The 18,571-nt window shown below is 36.2% G+C and overlaps 3 protein-coding genes across 5 annotated transcripts; all 3 read left to right on the top strand.

Annotated features, from left to right (window-relative positions):
• The first annotated feature begins 4,695 nt into the window (after nucleotides 1-4,695).
• On the top strand, nucleotides 4,696-7,194 carry LOC106637074 (leukocyte surface antigen CD53). Its single transcript, XM_014349705.2, has 5 exons — nucleotides 4,696-5,005; nucleotides 5,919-6,107; nucleotides 6,197-6,367; nucleotides 6,579-6,818; nucleotides 6,902-7,194. Exons 1-5 carry the CDS (start codon nucleotides 4,922-4,924, stop codon nucleotides 7,100-7,102), a joined length of 885 nt encoding a protein of 294 aa, XP_014205191.2. The 5' UTR covers nucleotides 4,696-4,921; the 3' UTR covers nucleotides 7,103-7,194.
• A 1,187-nt stretch (nucleotides 7,195-8,381) lies between these two features.
• LOC149373721 (tetraspanin-6-like) lies at nucleotides 8,382-10,798 on the top strand. 3 transcript variants are annotated; one of them, XM_089595952.1, is made up of 6 exons: nucleotides 8,382-8,583; nucleotides 9,107-9,227; nucleotides 9,635-9,826; nucleotides 9,899-10,072; nucleotides 10,149-10,376; nucleotides 10,465-10,797. In XM_089595952.1, the coding sequence occupies exons 2-6, from the start codon at nucleotides 9,144-9,146 to the stop codon at nucleotides 10,609-10,611; spliced, it is 825 nt and encodes a 274-aa protein (XP_089452078.1). In that variant the 5' UTR covers nucleotides 8,382-8,583; nucleotides 9,107-9,143; the 3' UTR covers nucleotides 10,612-10,797. The 3 variants fall into 3 exon arrangements, with proteins under 3 accessions (XP_089452078.1, XP_089452079.1, XP_089452080.1); XM_089595953.1 differs by lacking the exon at nucleotides 8,382-8,583 and adding an exon at nucleotides 8,827-8,982 and having other exon boundaries at nucleotides 10,465-10,798; XM_089595954.1 differs by lacking the exon at nucleotides 8,382-8,583 and adding an exon at nucleotides 9,011-9,036 and having other exon boundaries at nucleotides 10,465-10,798.
• A 907-nt stretch (nucleotides 10,799-11,705) lies between these two features.
• LOC106637174 (uncharacterized) lies at nucleotides 11,706-18,493 on the top strand. Its single transcript, XM_089596104.1, has 10 exons — nucleotides 11,706-11,879; nucleotides 13,748-13,936; nucleotides 14,015-14,185; nucleotides 14,286-14,516; nucleotides 14,600-14,764; nucleotides 15,427-15,810; nucleotides 16,423-16,611; nucleotides 16,694-16,864; nucleotides 17,024-17,236; nucleotides 18,271-18,493. Exons 1-10 carry the CDS (start codon nucleotides 11,799-11,801, stop codon nucleotides 18,379-18,381), a joined length of 1,905 nt encoding a protein of 634 aa, XP_089452230.1. The 5' UTR covers nucleotides 11,706-11,798; the 3' UTR covers nucleotides 18,382-18,493.
• Nucleotides 18,494-18,571: the final 78 nt, after the last annotated feature.

The raw sequence follows: 18,571 nt of genomic DNA, 5'->3' as shown, positions 1-18,571 counted from the left end.
GCCGCCGTTAACAATAGATATAGCATCGTTTATTCACACTTTGTAGTACGTTACTGTACGTATATATATATATATATATATATATATATATATATATATATATATATACTGTAGATTCTTACCTATATTATACTGTAGAAGAAAATACTATACTATAGTCAAAATTCGATTAACGTTCTTCTAAGACTAATGGTACAATAAATAACTGAACAAAGAAGGTTGGCGCTGTTAATACATTTCTGTGATTATACTACAATAACTTGTGTACTTACTTCGATAAAATATACATCGTTAGTTTGTATATCATTGCATGTAATTGAGCTCAGGATAATTAAAATTAAAAATAATCGGGTATTTATGTGCATTAAAAGATGCACGAAACAAATGCTGTAGCAACGGAAAGACAATGATAAATCACAAGTGTCCTATTATATAATATATATCTCACGCTTCATAAATCTTTACAAAATTATGAAAACGTTTGAGGGGAGAATTTTGATGATTTCCAGTGCCAAATGTCGCGTGCATATAAGTTTAAAAACAATTCAGGTAGACGGAATGCGCAAACTGCTCGATTTTAGCGCAGTGCGCAAAGTGAGGGCTTTGCACACGGGTTAGCATACGTTATAAAAATTACACCTACACTGAAAAAAAAATTTCGTTCTAACAAAAAAACTTTTTTTTAATCGAATAAATTATTTTGAAAATACAAACAAAAAAATATTTTTTTTGGAATTAATAAACAGATTTATCTAAATCATATAAATTTATATTTTGCCCTAATAAATATTTAATTGCAGAAACTATCACTCATTTTTGAAAGTACTAAATATTTAACTGATACCATAATGTATTATTTGCTTTAACTATATCTAATAATGATTTGAGCAAGAATGTATTAAAATTTAAAAAATATTTATTTTTTTTGAAAACACATCAAATATTGTTACATAAATATTTATTTATTATAAAAAAAAGAGTTATTTAATACTAATAAATATTTATTAATTCTGCATTAATATTTTTTAAATTAACATGTCAATTTACTTGGAATTAAAAAAAGATTTATTTCAATCAATAAACACATATTTAAGTCTAAAACGCTTGTAGTTAAAATTAACAAATATTTGTTATCACGAAATAAATATTTCTTCAACTACAGTGAATATTCATTTGTTTCAAATAAACATACCATATAATTAAACACATATTTATAAAGTGTGAAGAAATAGTTATGAAGCATTAATAACTATTTATCAACTTCGCGTGAGTATTTATTACATTGACAAGTGCATTTATTTGAATTGAAAAAAAAATTGTTTGTGACAAATGAATAAATACTCAAATCTAAAAAATGTTTATTTGGTTATAACGATATTTTATTTGTATCAAATAAATAAGTATTTAAATTTAAAACTTTTATTTAAAAAAGCCTACAGCACACTAAATATTTTTTTCTTTGTACTAAATATTAATCAGTGTGTAATACATATTTCTTAATGTTTAAAAAATATTTATTTGATCCAAACCCAACACATTATTGTAGAAAAAAGTTTTTTAGAGATAATAGAGTTTATGCCTGGAAACATACATTATTTAATTGATATTAATCAATCATTCCTTATGTTTATAGTGTTCCATTTATTAGGGTTTAGCATTTATATATTTGATTAGCGGTTTCACATTTGATATAGCTATGTAGATATATGTATTATATTATGTATTTTGTAAGTTGATGAATTATTATTATCATTATTATTATCACTATTGCTATTATTATTATTGTTATTTACACTATAACATTATCTATTTATAAGTGGACAAAGATATTATATTATTAAAGAGCTGAATTATTTGTGAAAAAATCCTAAGCTGACTGGGATCGAACCCGGGTATTCCGCGTGGAACGCTGACACGTAGACCGCTGACCTAAAACCTGTTATGCCTCCAGAAAACAAAAAACTTATACAATAGCTTTAAGGTGGCTCCAGCGCCTAGTGCCGTATCAAAATGGGGAGACTAAAATTAATCATTATTTTCTTTTAAATATGGTATTAAATTATCGTAGAGACTGTTGTTAGCCATATTCTACATTTTATCTATTACTTTAGTGAGTCAATATAAAAAAACAAAAAAGTTTTATGGTGCCCTAATTGATGAACTGTTACGGTACGCTCCTAAGTTCAAGAGTAGTTATACCTATATATATGTACTCTGCAGAATGCAGACAGCTGAGAGCTGACTTGCACTCGCAACTGTATACTTAGTCTCCGATTATTTAAAGATTTTGTTCGATAACAAGACACTTTTCTCATGTCATCGAAAACTGCGTAATAATATATACAAGATAGTATGTTTTTTTACACCTTACGGGTTATTTATATAAGTGCAGCAGTAGGTTGTATATCGCGTAAGCTTGCATTTCCTATCTAACCCGTCTTAAAACTACGATTTTGTAAGCATGATTTCTTACAACTTTCATCGTCAACCTTCATTTTTTTTTATACGAATAGAAAGATGAGAGTTCAAAGAATATAATTCAATTTTATTAACCTAGGTTGGGTTATTTATAATTTTAACGTTGAGGACACTGGAGCCACCTTAAGGTAAGTTCGAGTTTGACACCAGAAAATATTTATGAAGAATGAAGCATTAGTTTATTCGAATGAAATAAATATTTATTTATACACAGCATCGCATATTTTTTTTAAGCTTAAAGTACATTTTTTTACTTCAACTAAGTGTGTATTTAAACTGATAAAATGTTTATTTGTATAAATCCAAAAACAATTATTTTAAGGAATACAAATAAAGAAGTTATTTAGTTCGATCGTAAGAGTATCGATATTTAGACTTGTGACGCTCACTATTTTCTCCGACCATCTTTTGACCAGCAACCCATTGATCGTGTAGGTATGCTTTTTAGCTAGAATGATGGTGAGTTGATGGTCGGAAAGATGGCCATTCGTCATCATTTTCACCATAAACTGGTGTGTTTATGGTCGAAATTTCTATCAGTGTAAAATATTTAGTATTTATTGCACCTTCACCTTAAAAGTTTTAATACGCAGGTTATCACCACTGTATAATCAAACTTAATGTTCAACAAATACATTATTTTTATAATTTTAAAATCAGCTAAAATACTCACAAATACTTATTCATATGAAAACCAAGTTCACTAATATTTCGTCTAAGAAAATAAATATCTATTTGGACCAACTAAATATTCAATTCTTCTAAAGACCAGTACTTACTCGATCTAAGTAAATCATTTTATATGAATAAATATTTCATCAGTTTGAGTACACCATTAGTTGACTAAAAAAAAAGTATATTGAGGATAGCAACAACCAGAGGTAATACTTACAAAAAAAATATTTAATCGAATCAAATAATAAGTTTTTTGGTGTTTAGTCGATGTAAATGAATATTTATTTTGACCAACTAAATATGCGGATCTTCTCAATACCAGTACTTATTTGATCGAACTAAAGAGTTTCTTTGTTTGTATTCTTAAAAATGATGTGTTTTAATCAAATAATTATTTATTTGGATCTATGAAAATAAATATTTCATCAGTTCGAATACACCATTAGTTGACTAAAAAAAAAGTATATTGAGGATAGCAACAACCAGAGGTAATACTTACAAAAAAAATATTTAATCGAATCAAGTAATAAGTTTTTTAGTGTTTAGTCGATGTAAATGAATATTTATTTTGACCAACTAAATATGCGGATCTTCTCAATACCAGTACTTATTTGATCGAACTAAAGAGTTTCTTTGTTTGCATTCTTAAAAATGATGTGTTTTAATCAAATAATTATTTATTTTGATCTATACAAATAAATATTTCATCAGTTTGAGTACACCATTAGTTGACCAAAAAAAGTGTATATTTAGGATAGCAACAAACAGGGGTAATACTTAAAAAAAAAATATTTAATCGAATCAAGTAATAAGTTTTTTGGTGTTTAGTCGATGTAAATAAATATTTATTTTGACCAACTAAATATGCGGATCTTCTCAATACCAGTACATATTTGATCGAACTAAAAAGTTTCTTTGTTTGTATTCTTCAAAATGATGTGTTTGAATCAAATAATTATTTATTTGGATCTATGAAAATAAATATTTCATCAGTTCGAATACACCATTAGTTGACTAAAAAAAAAGTATATTGAGGATAGCAACAACCAGAGGTAATACTTACAAAAAAAATATTTAATCGAATCAAGTAATAAGTTTTTTAGTGTTTAGTCGAAGTAAATAAATATTTTCTTATCTTAAATATGAAATTATTTTACTTAAATATTTGACTATGTAATAAATCGTATTGTCTCACCAATTATTTATTTAATCAATGGTAATAAATAAAATGTAATTCAAATAAACATTTATTCGGTTCAAATAACTTGAATTCAAATAAATACATTTATTTCAATTGACGAAATTTTTTTTTCAGTGATATAGTAGTAGCATCGTCATCACCCATCTATCAATAAACGATGCGAGTGATGCGTTTTATTTAAATTAGTCCCACTCTACGATTTCTCTCGCGCCTGTCCGAATGACTTTTGGGCTGTGCACGCGTGGTGCAAGTAAACTCATCACATATACCTTTATACGTGGCATCGAAACACCACCCAAATTAACTCACGTTACTATTGAGTAAAGCCTTCATCGATAAAGATGAGCGTACAATTACCTACGTTTCACTTTGTACTGTGAGTGCTGACATGCCACCCTGGCGTTCAAACGTAGCAGCACAACTTGGGTATACTATACTTAGTCGTTGTCAGTTGACCAACGTGAGTCGTCACGCGTGGGCGAATAGACGGTTTCATCCTAATTGGGCCTCTTAACGATTTTGAAAAAAATCTCGTCAAACAGAATAGAGCAAAGGAGGTATAACACAATGCGAGACGCAATGGTGGAGATGAACTCTTCGAGTATTATGTGCATCAAGTGCCTACTATTTTTCATCAACTTACTTCTGATGGTCAGTATATAATTAATAACAAGTGTTCAAGTATCTTTATTTATTTATTTTTTTTTTTGCTTTACCTTTGTTACTACCACGAGTGTATGTACACTGGACATCGGTATCGAAATCGGTATCTCTGGGATTTAAAGTCTCACACTCACCTTTGGCCAAAACGGGCTGTAAAGTCTGTACCAAAAAAATTTTAAACGTGGCAATGCGATGAAGCAATGGAGAGAAAAGCCTCACATCGGTATAATATATTCAATTAACTTTATCGCCTTATTGGGTGCGTAGTTTTTCTGTTTTTGGGCGCGCAATAGTGTAAAGACGACTAAAAATGTACCCCCTTTTGTCACGAGAACGAAGGAATTTTTGTTTGGTCGATTCGGTGCTTACGAAAGAAAGCCAACGAAAACCCGATATGACTTGGTTATTTTTGTACGTTATCTAAAACGCATTAATAGAACATGTGTCAGTTATATGTTATATATTGGACGTACAAAAGAATATCAAAACATGTTTTTGTGTATGTACCTATTTTGACTGCAGTTGAAAAATATCCAAATACTCATCGAATCCATCGCAATGCCATATTATTGTGCAAAGTATTGGATCGATCAGCCAATTTTGAGTATAGAGTACGCCTAGATTGATCCCAGGGAACCCCGGTAAACGGAGGATTAAATTTTTTTTTTTTTTTTTTACGCAACAAGTGCATGCAACAAGTTAATTGTATTTTATCCAAGCTTCGGTGAATTGTATATCAAAGGATAAACATGATTTCAATTAACAAAAGTGAGAAAAATTTTCGAATCCGAGTCGTTCAAGCTTCATCTTCGTCAACTCCGTGTTGTCTCTGACTGGGGGGTAATTGGGTTAATAAAAATGAAAATAAAAACACATTGGTTTGGTTTTAATATATGTACAGTTGGCCGGTGCAATGGTGGCTTTCATGGGCATGGGCCTCTACGATTTGCACGACACCTTGCCGTACTTTTTCGACTTTACCCATAAATTGCCAGCCTTTTTCACCATCGCCTTCGGAGTATTCATCTTCATCGTAGCCATTATTGGCTTCTTCGGCATGTTCAAAGACAGCACTCGGATTATGAAGGCCGTAAGTATTTGAAGTATCAAGGCCGTAACAGCGAATATACATATATATTTGATCTCCAACACCCGTCCGTTTTTCATTTTTACTTGCAGTTCGTGTTGTCCCTCGCAGCGGCGGTACTTCTTGGATTTTCGGCATCACTGGTTACTTTCGTTTTCCACGACGAAATAGCCGATATAATAGGCGACAAAATCACTAACGGCATGCCCCGGTACGAAAACAGCACAGATGTCAAAAATGCCTTCGACTCCTTACACAACAACGTAAGTGAATATTGAGCAAACGGAGCACTGCCAATTCACACTTTTATCTTACCTACGAAATTTTTGTATTCGATATATATAGGATCAACTGTACGGTATAACAAAGTATTTAGAAGTATATGATTGTGATGGCAGTACGGCACCTAATGGCATTGTTATGTATAAAAACGACAATTTATGCTTTTTTCTTTTTTCTTCTAAATCCCAACAGTTGCAGTGTTGCGGATACAGTGGACCGGCTGACTGGGGAAACATATTGACGAACGGAAGCTCTCCGTACGAACCGCCAAAATCTTGCTGCGCTACGTTTGATACCTTTTACGTGAAGTTGTCCAACGAGCTCGAATGCAAAGAATTTTATCTGACAGGCTGTCGCAACAAAACGGCTCAGCTAATATACACTATTGTCCTTGTGTCGCTTGTCGTAGAATCTGTGCTTGTTTCCATTAAGGTGATGGATAATTTTCATTTTTTCGACAAAATCATTCTTTTTCTTTTTTGGGTAATCGAAAAAGTTTTTTTTTTTTTTTTCAGGCTATCGGAATAATATTGGGTTGCGCGCTGTGGCATAACATTAGGATGCAAAAGTGGAAACGAGACGAGGGACGAAGGTGTCGGCAAGAAAACTCGACAAACGCCTACAAACCTTTGGACAAAGCGGAGCCCATTGATACTTTTTCGATCGTTTACATGAAGAACAACGGAGTTTACCACGAAACAACTGATTCGATCTAACCAAAAAAAAATTGTCGATTTGTATTTTTAATACGAGTACAATTTTTTTTTTTTTTTTGTTGCTTTTATCATAAAATAAATAATAAAATGAAGATTGCTCATTTTTTTTTTTTTTTTCATGCCAAACTTTGTGTGACAATAGTTAATATCCCAACAAAATTGGGACGATCGAGAATTTTTTTTTAAATTCAAGACTGTTATTTTGTAATAATTTATGTAACTTTTTTTTTCAAGATATTGCAGATTGTGTTTTGAGGATTGTTGGTTTTTAGTCCCGGTTGATTTGAAATATACTTTGTAAAATTATGGTTTATCGTGAAAACTCTTTTGAATTGAAGAGTTACAGTCGCTTTTACAAGGTACCTGTAAAATTTGTAAATAAAAAAATACTTCATTTTAAAACACTTGACACAAATTAATTTTTTAACGAATAGAAACATTTCAATGTACACAAAGTTATAACGTCAAAATAAAACGTACTAAATAGACAGTTGTATTCACATGTCTCGGATAATATCATTTTGAAGGAAAAATGATATCGTAAGTATCAACAAAATAGTTTTTTGTACATGAAGAAGGAGACCACTTATTTGTGATACTTACGCAATTGTACCAACTTCTTACCTCGATTGCAATTTTTAGTTTTAGTCCTCGAAAATAATATGAATTTTTCATCGGAAACTGCTCTAGCAGTTAATTAGTAACATGTATCGGTGACTAGATCACTGTGATTTTCAATTTTGATAAATAAAGCGATGTATAAAAAAAATACACATAAATTTTTCCACTTTCCACGAAAAATCTATACCCCCCCTAGCGAGCATTGAAATTTTGTTTTAACATCAAAAATCATAGATAAACCATTAATTTTCCTTACTTCGAAAATTTTAAAACAAAAAGCTGGCAAACGGATTCACTCACTCAACTTGTACGTCGAAGCTACTATCATTGCTTTTGTTCATGTAAAAGAGTTTTCTTTGTTTTTACAGTTTGTGTGTTTTCTTGAAGATTCTTTTTGTCAAACATTGCAAAAATTATTGTCATTTTAAATAGAAAAAAAAAAAAACATGGTAAGGATTATAATTCGAGGTTGCTTCAAATTTTCGAGCGGACGTGAATATCAAGTGCTTAACATGCTTAAGAAATTTTTCTACGAACTAGTTAACTGATTTTTCAAAAACAAAATCGTTACTCTAATGGTTCTTGTTCACGCTATCGCCTGTCACGCTGTGATAATCGTATACACGTCTATTATCAGAATAGTTTTAACACAAAGTTTCTTTTGTCAGCTGCAATGTGGCGACATCCAGTAACTCCCCAACTTTGAAAAATTTCTTCCGAAAAATTATCAAGTAAGCCCGTCATTGGACAGCACATTTTGTGTTGAAACATAACTACACCTATACGTAGCACCTTGTATTCGTCCACATTTCGAGTCTTTCGACCTTCCGGACAACGTGAGTCTACAGGCTTCAAATCGTGTAAGTATTTTGAAAACTTAACACATTATGAGTTTTCGTGTTCTTGCAAGCCAAAACCCATCGAATGCCGAGCATTTTATTTTATTTTTTCATATCTATAGACTACGATTAAATTAAAAAAAAAAAAAACACGTATGAGTGTATAAATAACTGAATATTGTGATGCGTCGTCGTGACTGTCATGACAGTCAGTAAAAAATATGTCTTGAGTATGTTATTGGGACATTGATTTCAATTTTCGAATTTCAGTCGAGTCTCCGCCTCTGCAACAGTAATAGGCTTTAGTTAATCGGTGCACCAAGTGGTCGCACGGTTGTAGTCGTATTTTCGTCCATTTTAATTCTTTACCTATACACCGTATCAGGCAATAATTTTAACTAAAACAAGATATTAATATATGTGTGTATAGTATATGACTCGTAGTGGTTAAATTAGTAGCTACATAGAAAATAGGTGGGGTTTTTATTTTGTTATTGGTTTTTTTTTAATTTTAGTTTTTTTTTTTTTTTTTTTTTTTTTCAAGCAAAAGAGACACGCAAGTAAAGTGAAAGAAGCATACGATGACAGAACCAACAGCACTACAACGTAGCCCTAAAATTCGGCTCTTCAAGTTGAGGCTCTGGGCTATCAACCTTGTTCTGATGGTCAGTAAACATTTATCTATATCATTTTTTTAAGTGTTGCAACATCAATATAAGCTAGTTTTTGCCCAACTTTACAGTTAACACGAGATTGTGTGTATTACGTTGCTGGCCTAAAAGGGTATTATTATTATTATTTTTTTTTTTTTGTGCCCCTTTCAACATGTGAGCATAAAAATAACACCATTCGAACGGTAGAAAGTATCTCGTTAATGAGTTTCAAATATATATTACGTCCTATTTATAAATAATACGATGATACGTTCAACTGTTTGCCGCACGAAACATGTATAGGTATCAATCACAGAAAATAGCGGGAAATGTTTTTTTTTCTCCTTTTTTTTAAAGTAAAGAAATCGACTATCCTGAAAAAAGCAAATAATTTTCCATTGACTCCCACAACTTTGCAGGTGACCAGTGGAATAGCCATTTGGTTCAGCTACTTCGTCGTCCACAACAAGGAGAACATCGTCTACCATTTCGCCACCTTCGGTCCCATCCAACCCAGCACCTTCCTCCTCACTCTTGGGGTTTTGGTTCTGCTCACGGGGATTTTCGGGTGCTACAGCACCCTCGAAGAAAGCACCAAGTTAACCTGGATCGTGAGTCCTCGATTTTCCCACGAAACCCCCTTTTACGACACGATTAAGGTGCATACTGGTTTTTGTTCTCAGTACGCGTTGTCCCTGGTGGTCCTGCTGATCTTGGAGTTCGCCGCGTCGGTGGCTGCCCTCGCCACCCGCGACTACTTTGTCGAACTGATGAGGAACGGCGTGAAGGGCGAGCTGCTTCGGTACCACAAGAGCACCCCGCAGGCCCAGCACGCCATGGACTTGATACAAAGAGAAGTGAGCACCTTGAGCTCCATCGAGCGTTGTACTGCTGTACCGGTCACTTTTTAACCGATTTTTTTTTGTTCCACAGTTGTACTGTTGCGGGTACGAGGGACCAAATAACTGGACCGAAACATCGCTGAGAGGTGACTTCATGGATTACAACAACATACCCAGTTCGTGCTGTGGCTTCGAAGTTGGGAGGGCGTGTGCGAAAATCGCGGCTTACACGGATGGGTGTAAGAGTAAAATTGCCAAAGCCGTGTACGATGTTTCGCTGACCTTGCTCCTCGGATTGGCGGTCATTGCTCTCGTACAGGTGAGATGTTACATTTTTTAGCGATTCGATGACCGTTTGTGCGGAGAACAGTCCACGGGTGAGACGATTGTTTTTTTCTTTTTCGCAGATCGGCGGGCTGATTTGCGCTTACAAGCTGGGACGTTTGATCAGGAAAAACAAGGCGGAGTCGGTTGTAGCAACAAATGCAAACGAAGATGCCGATCCCTCGGACTTGGTCATCTGGAAAAAACACACTCAGACGATTTATATATGAAAAATGCATTTTTAACTGACAAGTAGATGAAAGAAAGACGAATCAAGTCATATGATTTTCTCCTCTCCCTTTGAGATGGAAAACGTCAGTTTTACCGATCTATTTTTTTTGTTTTTTTTTTTTATGATTTAATTTGAATAATACTGCACCTTATATATTTTATTGATATATTGTAAAATAAATTGTACTTTGTCATAATATAACGATGAGTCGTATTTTTGTAACATTTTCAAAAGTATCAAAAGGAGCCCGTCCTCTCCCTTCGTCCCACAAGCTATGAAAGTTGTGGCAAAGTATTAAATCGTAAGAGTTATTGGAGCTGCAAATCAATAACTTGGACCAAAAAAATGATGTACAATCAAAATAAATAGTGGAAGGCTCGATCGGCTCGAAACCAACGATTCATTCGGATGGAAAGAATTTAAGCGATTACACAATTGGAGTCACATACACGAGTCTGCGTATGAGAGCAAATTTACGCATTTTAATACATTCATCGGTCGATATTCGATCAATATGTTTACTTTACCGTATATACACTTGTATAAATACTCGTACAACGAATATATTATTAAAGGAAAAAAAAAACAAAAAAAAATTGCCTACAGTCTTACATTCCGAGGAATGATTCGGCAAATATTTTTATTTTCCACGACACACAGTCATATATGTACGGAATGAGTGAGGTGTATATATAGGCATGAAGAGCGTGGTATAGGTGTTCTTGCACTCACACGCGCCGATTTATCAGACCAACCGACGTGCGGAAGATAAGCTCGCAGGTACATTGCAAGTATACGTGTATTAGACTGGCGCATATGCCGCCATGTAAAAGCATGTATAAGTGCTAATATTCAAAATAATATGTATACGTTTGTAGGTGCCAACTTGTAATACGTAAGTATACAATGTAAACGGGCATTGTAAGGTATGGGAAGAATAATCTATTGTAAGTTGAGTTCGTGATACGTATACACCAGAGAGGTGCGCTCATTAAGATAGCATCATCCTCGGGAGGGGGACAAGGTCGACGCGCGCAGCGGTAGTTCGTCGATGAGCGTCGTCACGCGCGGACTGCTGCCGATTTCCTACCGATTTCCTACCGATTTATTTGATCTTTATTTATTTATATTTTTCTTCTTCTTTTTCTTGTCACCTTTCAACACAAGAGCAGTTTCTAAGGGACAATGGCAGCGCCAGTCACGCATCTCGATGTCGGCATGCGCTGCATCAAGTGTCTACTATGTGCTGTCAATTTCGTTTTTGTGGTCGGTATCTTTCAGTACTTTTTTTTTTTTATAATGCGAGTAAATAATATTGTTGTGCATATTGTGTGGGTGTGTGTGTATTTTTTTTTCGTTCATCATTTATCCAGGAGAGTCGGAAAAATCTATATATTAATTTATTGACGCCAAAAGTAAATACGAACTCTTGATGTCGGTGGTAGGTAAAAAGGAAAAGTCGTGTTAAAGTTTATTGCGTTCTTTGGAGTAACGCATTCATTTTTTTTACTCGAGGAGTCACAGCGAGGGATGTGATCTACTTGGAGAGAGGCTATCGGAAAAATCTCGGTTTTTAATTGCCGCTAAGCGTGACGTAACGAGCTATTTTTACCGATAATGGATATACGCTTTTTTTTTTTTTTTTTTTTTCACTTTTCCCGTCGATGATTCGTAAAGTACACATAGAACTCAAAGCTACGAGTCGGCAGATTGGCGGAAACGCGCCTCGGCCTTTTGTCGAAGTTAATCAGTGCAGTGGGCGCGGTTAGAGTGCCAATTCGCTTGTATTGGGGCTCGGTCTTTGCAGGTCTTCGAAGCAATGCAACAAAAAATTCAATGTCCCATGTACACGGGACTGTTGAAATGTTATGTACGACTTCAAAGTGAGTTTTTCGCGATGGGTGAGTGAATCGGTGACTTTTTTTCAAAAATCAATGAAAACCGGGGAACACGTCTTTACCGATGTATAAAATATATTGCCTCTTACAAATTTTGTTTCAAATCGCGGAGAAATGAAGATACATTGAGGTAACGATGTTTTCTTCATTTGTTGTCATTACATGGGTTTCAACACTGCAGTGTGCACATTGTGGCGATGTGCAAGTGTAACAATAGCTGTACATGTACACCTATATCGTAACAATAGATTATGCGCTCGGTTTGTAGAAAATTGAGCACTTCCTTGTTTTTTTTATTTATTGTTTTACCTACGACATACTGCGCCGTATATTCTGCGTCACGTTTGTGGAAATAAATTTATTTCATTTTTTCCAACTAAAGAGACGAATGTCGTAGCGCTGAAAAAATCTAGTTTTTTTTTTTTTTTCTTCTCACCTTTTCACTTTAGCAAAGAGGAGAGTGAAGGAAGGGATAAGAAGAAAAAGATTGGATGTATTTGTAGATGTAAGTCACACACGCGTGCTTATCTTTATGATTAACGCGCTCTCGATGTATACGTATATACACGTACGAACGTGTGCATTGGTGGGTGCGTGTGTGTAACCACTGCGATTACTAATAACTTTAAATATATAGATCTACGCAAAAGCCTGATAATACTCGTGAATAAACGTCGAAACGTGTATACTATTTGTAAAATCTGTTGTTGAGGCATACTTTCAACTGTCACTACCATTTTGTCAATACTCCGATTTTACCAATAAACGAAACGACTAAGTATGTTGATTAATTTTTTGAATCAACACGCACACTTGTGTCGAGGGACGCCCGTGCATTGCGTTTTATTGATCCTCCGGAACAATTGAATGAAAAAATCGTTAGCCTCCCCCCGCCCCCACCTCCTCTAGAAAATCAATAAAACGCGACAATGGTGGTGGGCGAAAGAAAACAAAAATTCCAAAACTAATGGTACCAGAAAATGCCAAACAGGTGTTCAAGTACTGTAACGGAACTTTAGCACGGGTACATTTTCAATTTTTTTTTTTTTTTATCATCACCAATACTTGCAGCATAACAACGGAAGATGCGCAGAGATTAAGTGAAAAAAAAAAAAAAAAAATCGGTAACAAACGGCATCCGCTAGTCTCTAATGTCACTTGAGAAAAAAAAGAAAAAAAAAATGGCCAAACGTACAAGGACCATTACGTGCTGACGAGCCCCGAATTTTGTTGCAGCTCACCGGCATCCTAATACTCTCGATGAGCCGCGTCATCTACGACATATACAACAACTTCTCGTACTTCCTGGACTCGAGTTACTTCTCGCCCGCCACCGTCCTCGTCACCGTCGGCGTGTTCATCATCATCGTGGCCTCCCTCGGCTGCTACGGCGCCCTCAAGGAGAGCACCTTCTTGGTTCTGGCCGTAAGTATATTATACAACGACGAGGCACGGCCTAACAAGTACATATACTTTTTTTTTTTTTCACCCATATCCCCGCAGTTTGCGTTTGCCCTGTCGGTGGTGCTCGTCCTCGAGTTCGCTGCAGCCATCGCCGCGTACGTCCTCCAAGCCGACATAGTTGCCCTCCTTAACGACAAGATCAACCGCACCATGCACCAGTACGACGACAACCTCGACGCCAAAGCGGCCATAGACTCCTTGCAGTACAACGTGAGAGCAACTATACATCGTCATACATTTTATATACTTATCATATATTATATTGTAATGGCCGTTTTTTTTTTTTTTTTTTTTTCCCCGTGACAAACAGTTGCAGTGCTGCGGATACAATGGGCCGAGCGACTGGGTGGACGTGGGTTTGCGCACCTCGCACGTGTACAACGCCCCGGACTCTTGCTACTGGCACTGTCACGCCGACAATGGGGGCCCGTTCAATTATCAGTGCGCCGATCCGGAGGGCTGCCACGAGAAATTGGCCCACCTCGTCAACTGCAGCGCGGCTTACCTCGTCACCGGGGCCACCATGATTGCCCTCATACAGGTACATCGATGCCTGAAATATTATATATATCGAGAGAGGAGCGCATCATGTCATTTTGGTTGTTTTTTCTTCTTCATTTGCAGGTGGCGGGAATAATGTTTGCTTGCAAACTGGGGCGCGCGATAAGGAAGCAGAAGACGCTGCGGGAGATGCGCAGGTGGCAGATGCGGGCTAGCCTCCTGAACGGGTACGTGCCTCTGGGCAAGACGGACCCGACCTCGACCTACCCGGTCGTCTACATGAAGACATAAATAAATAAATTTAAAAAAAGGGACGTTTTGCGCGTGCCGATAGCTAAATGTATGGTGTGTGCAGGCTGTTACGAGTATTTTTGGATGTTTATAAATCCAAGGATGTACTTACGTGTGGCTTTTTCATTGTAAACGAGAAATTGAAGGAATTCGCGTTGTGATGATTCTTTTTTTTTTTTACATCCGCCAACGGATTGTTATCATATCCGAGAGATTCTCGAAAGACAATAGGTGCATTGGGAAATTGTCGACGAGAATACAATAATATGGTTCACGACTTGTCGATTACTTTCGTGTATTATGCGGGTATAACAGTGCAGAGAAACCGAATGAGCAGTGTAAATGTAGGTATATATCTTAACAGTGAATCAACACATCCGTTTGATTATTTTTAATTAAGTGTCGTCAATGACCGCTTCAACGCTTACCTGATGTCACTAAAGTGAGCAGCGTTTCGTTAAACATTTTTCAATCCAACTCACGTGACTGAATGTTTAAGAAAAAATAAAAACAAGAACAAAAAAAATGTAGAAATTTGCCCGAGAAAATGAAATAAGAAAAACGATACATATAAAAACATCGCATTGGGGTCTGGAACGCGTCGTTTATCATTAAAATCATGATAAAGATAACGTGATAACGGCGAGCTACAACTATAGGCTCTGCACGAAAGAGCCTTTATCTCGGAACGTTTCATAAAAAAACAAAAACAAAAAAAAAAAAAAATATCGTTGCTGCTGATCGTATCAAAGACGGTAAGTGTTGCGCCACCAGTAGGTATTCGCGCAGGCTCGGAAGACACACACGTCTGGCATTTTGTCACAGCTCTCTTATCAGGGCGTCAAGTCGCGCTCGTTTCGACGCTACGTTCACGGGCTGCTTTGTTCCATTTTCTCGTTGTTTTTAATGATTTAACGTTTATTGTTTTTAAAATGACGTTCGAGAAGGACAGACGTGCGAGGAGAGCAATGGGTTCGAACGACCTTGAGATCGGCATGCGCTGCGTCAAGTACCTGCTCTGCGCCGTTAATTTTTTATTTGTGGTCAGTACAATCCTTGTCAATCAACCCGTCCAACTTTGTTCTTATAACCGTAAAATCATACCATCGCTTTCACCAATTTAATTCAGTTTCATCGAAATTCCACGTTATCTCGAGTGTGACGCATTTCGTGTGGTTTTTGTCATCATTCGTCCCGTAGGCTTTACACGTATTGGATAAAGTAAACAGTGACGATAATTACTCGGATAAAAGACAAATGCATTACAAAGTATCTTTTTTCGAACGATATTTTAAACAATTGTTTAAATAAATTTAAAAAATAAATACTTAAATGTGTGTATACCAAAAAAATATGTTGATCTGATTATTTGAAAATTGTAATTTAAAATATGTGCAACTTTAACTCAACAAAAACGAATTTTCAATATGGAATATGCTTACAGATATGGCTATTACAGTAGAAATAAAACATCAGAAAAATTGCAAAATTGTGGCAATGAAAAAGATGAATTTAAAGAAAAGTTCGCTTCGTTTGTACCTTTATATCCCAGATCCCCATTTCTTTCGTGCAAATCACAATGAAAAGAAAGGTGTGTCGATTAAACTGGAGGAGCGAAATGAAAAATAATCTCACGGTCTTTGTCACGATTATAGTTGACAGGTGTAGCCATTATTGCAATGGGCTCGACCATATTTACCATGTACGAGGATTTTTCTTACTTCTTGGACGCCCGATACTTTTCCCCGGCGATGCTCCTCGTCGCCGTTGGAGTAGCCATCTTTGTCGTGGCCTTTTTCGGCTGCTGCGGAGCACTCAGGGAAAGTACTTGCATGGTTCTGGTGGTTGGTATCTACAATATATTATACTTACATAAAAATGGAGAAAAAAAAAACACTAATTCTAATAAAATCGGTTGATCAATAGTTTGCAGTGTCGCTGTTTATGATATTGTTCTTGGAATTTTCGGCTGCCCTGGCATCTTACGCCTACAGGGACGTTATTATTAACGTTATTGACGCAAAGATCGATCAAACGATGCACATGTACGAAAGCAATGTCGAAGCCAAGAGGGCCATTGATTATCTGCAAACACAGGCATGTATACATATACCTATGAAAGATTTCGTCAACGTATGATATACCGATCTTAAGGGAGATGAATCATTGTCGTCACTATCATAATCCCCCGTAAGATTGTCACGACGAGTAGTTCTGCGCTTGTTATATATATATATCAAAATGAACTTTTGACAGATGTTCTGCTGCGGATTCAAGAGCCCGAAAGATTGGCAGGGTATTCTGAAAAACTCGACTAATCCGTACAATGTGCCGGATTCTTGTTGCTACCAGGGACAGAAGAGATGCTCGGAGTATTACGAGAGCGGCTGCTACGACGATTTGGCTTTCTTGGTCAAACAGAGCGCCCTTTATATCATCGTTGGAGCAACAATGATTGCACTGGCACAGGTAAAGTTATCGTCTTGCATGATGTATAATATATACCTCGGGCGCTTTTTTTCCCCCCAATGACTTAATATGAAGAAATAGTCTACTTATTCATGCACACTCGGCTTGTCTTCTTTTTAAAACTTAGTTAAAAATGCCCTTGATTCGAAATTCTAGGAAAAAAGTTAAATAAGTTGAAATGGTCGAATAAAACAGCCCAATGACACGTTATGTGCGAAGTACAAAATCTACTTACGAAAAAGTCGCATTGTCTTAAATATTTGGATTTCCCGCGTGACGGATCGATGTCGGTCCATTCAGAGTTCAGCGTCATCTATCGGGACTAGTGTTTTTTATATTTTTTAACTCGTTGGTTAAAAAGAATGGGTTGCTCTGTGTTACTCGGGCGCCCGAAGTAAAAAACGTCCGTCGTAGGGCGTATAGGGTATGGGTCCGATTGGGGATTGGGGCTTCGTCGCCGGCCCTCGCTCTTAGAGCGACGCTCTACGCTCTTAGTCTTGTGTGCATTTCAATCAACGCCATCTAGCGTGCGATTTTTCTCGTCGCTCCGAAACCCTACTGACGTTTTTTTGTTTTCAATTACGAAGAAAAGCACAACTCAGATTTTGCCGTTTGAAATGACATGGAGAAATATGAGTTAAGCTTTTCTTCGTCCACTGACAAAAATTGGCTATATTCGATGCTCCGGACACCCTACGGACATTTTTTTGCTTTGACATACAAGAGCGAAGGTCACCGATGAAGCTGGATCATCCCCGAGGCAAAAAAACGTCCGTTGGGCGTCCGGGCCGTCGAATATAGCCCGTGTTTATCAGTGGACGAAGAAAAGCACTTCTCAGATTTCTTCATGTCATTTTAAATAGCGAAATCAGAGTTATGCTTTTCTTGGTCACCCGAATCGGGCATGCGTAGACTTGCCATTTTTTTCATTCTTCGGTACCCGGGGTCCGGCCCGGCACAGCCCGGACAGTAATGGCGGTGATTAGACGATGACTATTTCATTAATGGGGTGATATTTGGTTGTTTCATTGCAGTTTTCTGGAATAATATTTGCCTGTCTGTTGGGCCGCTCAATACGATATCAAAAAACCATGAGAGAAGTGAGACGTTGGCAGAATTACAACCCTTCCCCGATGCTGCATTAACCCTTTTCATGAGTTTCTTCTCACATTAGTCATGTTTGAAAATAATGTGTATTACAAACCGAGTAAGTTAAGTGTTTCTGTAATTAAAGGTCTAATAAAGCAGAGTAAAAAATTTGTAATGTCAGTTTTACACGTTAACTAATGGCTTTGTAAAATTTATAGATATCTTGTAGACAATTACGTAGTGCGT

Source organism: Copidosoma floridanum, unplaced genomic scaffold (assembly GCF_036245765.1).
Source record: "Copidosoma floridanum isolate Cflo_tuat_1 unplaced genomic scaffold, Cflo_Japanese_pri ptg000029l, whole genome shotgun sequence".
Taxonomy (NCBI): Eukaryota; Metazoa; Arthropoda; class Insecta; order Hymenoptera; family Encyrtidae; genus Copidosoma; species Copidosoma floridanum.
The sequence above is the reverse complement of the archived record's forward strand: the minus strand, read 5'-3'. Positions and strand labels throughout refer to the sequence as shown.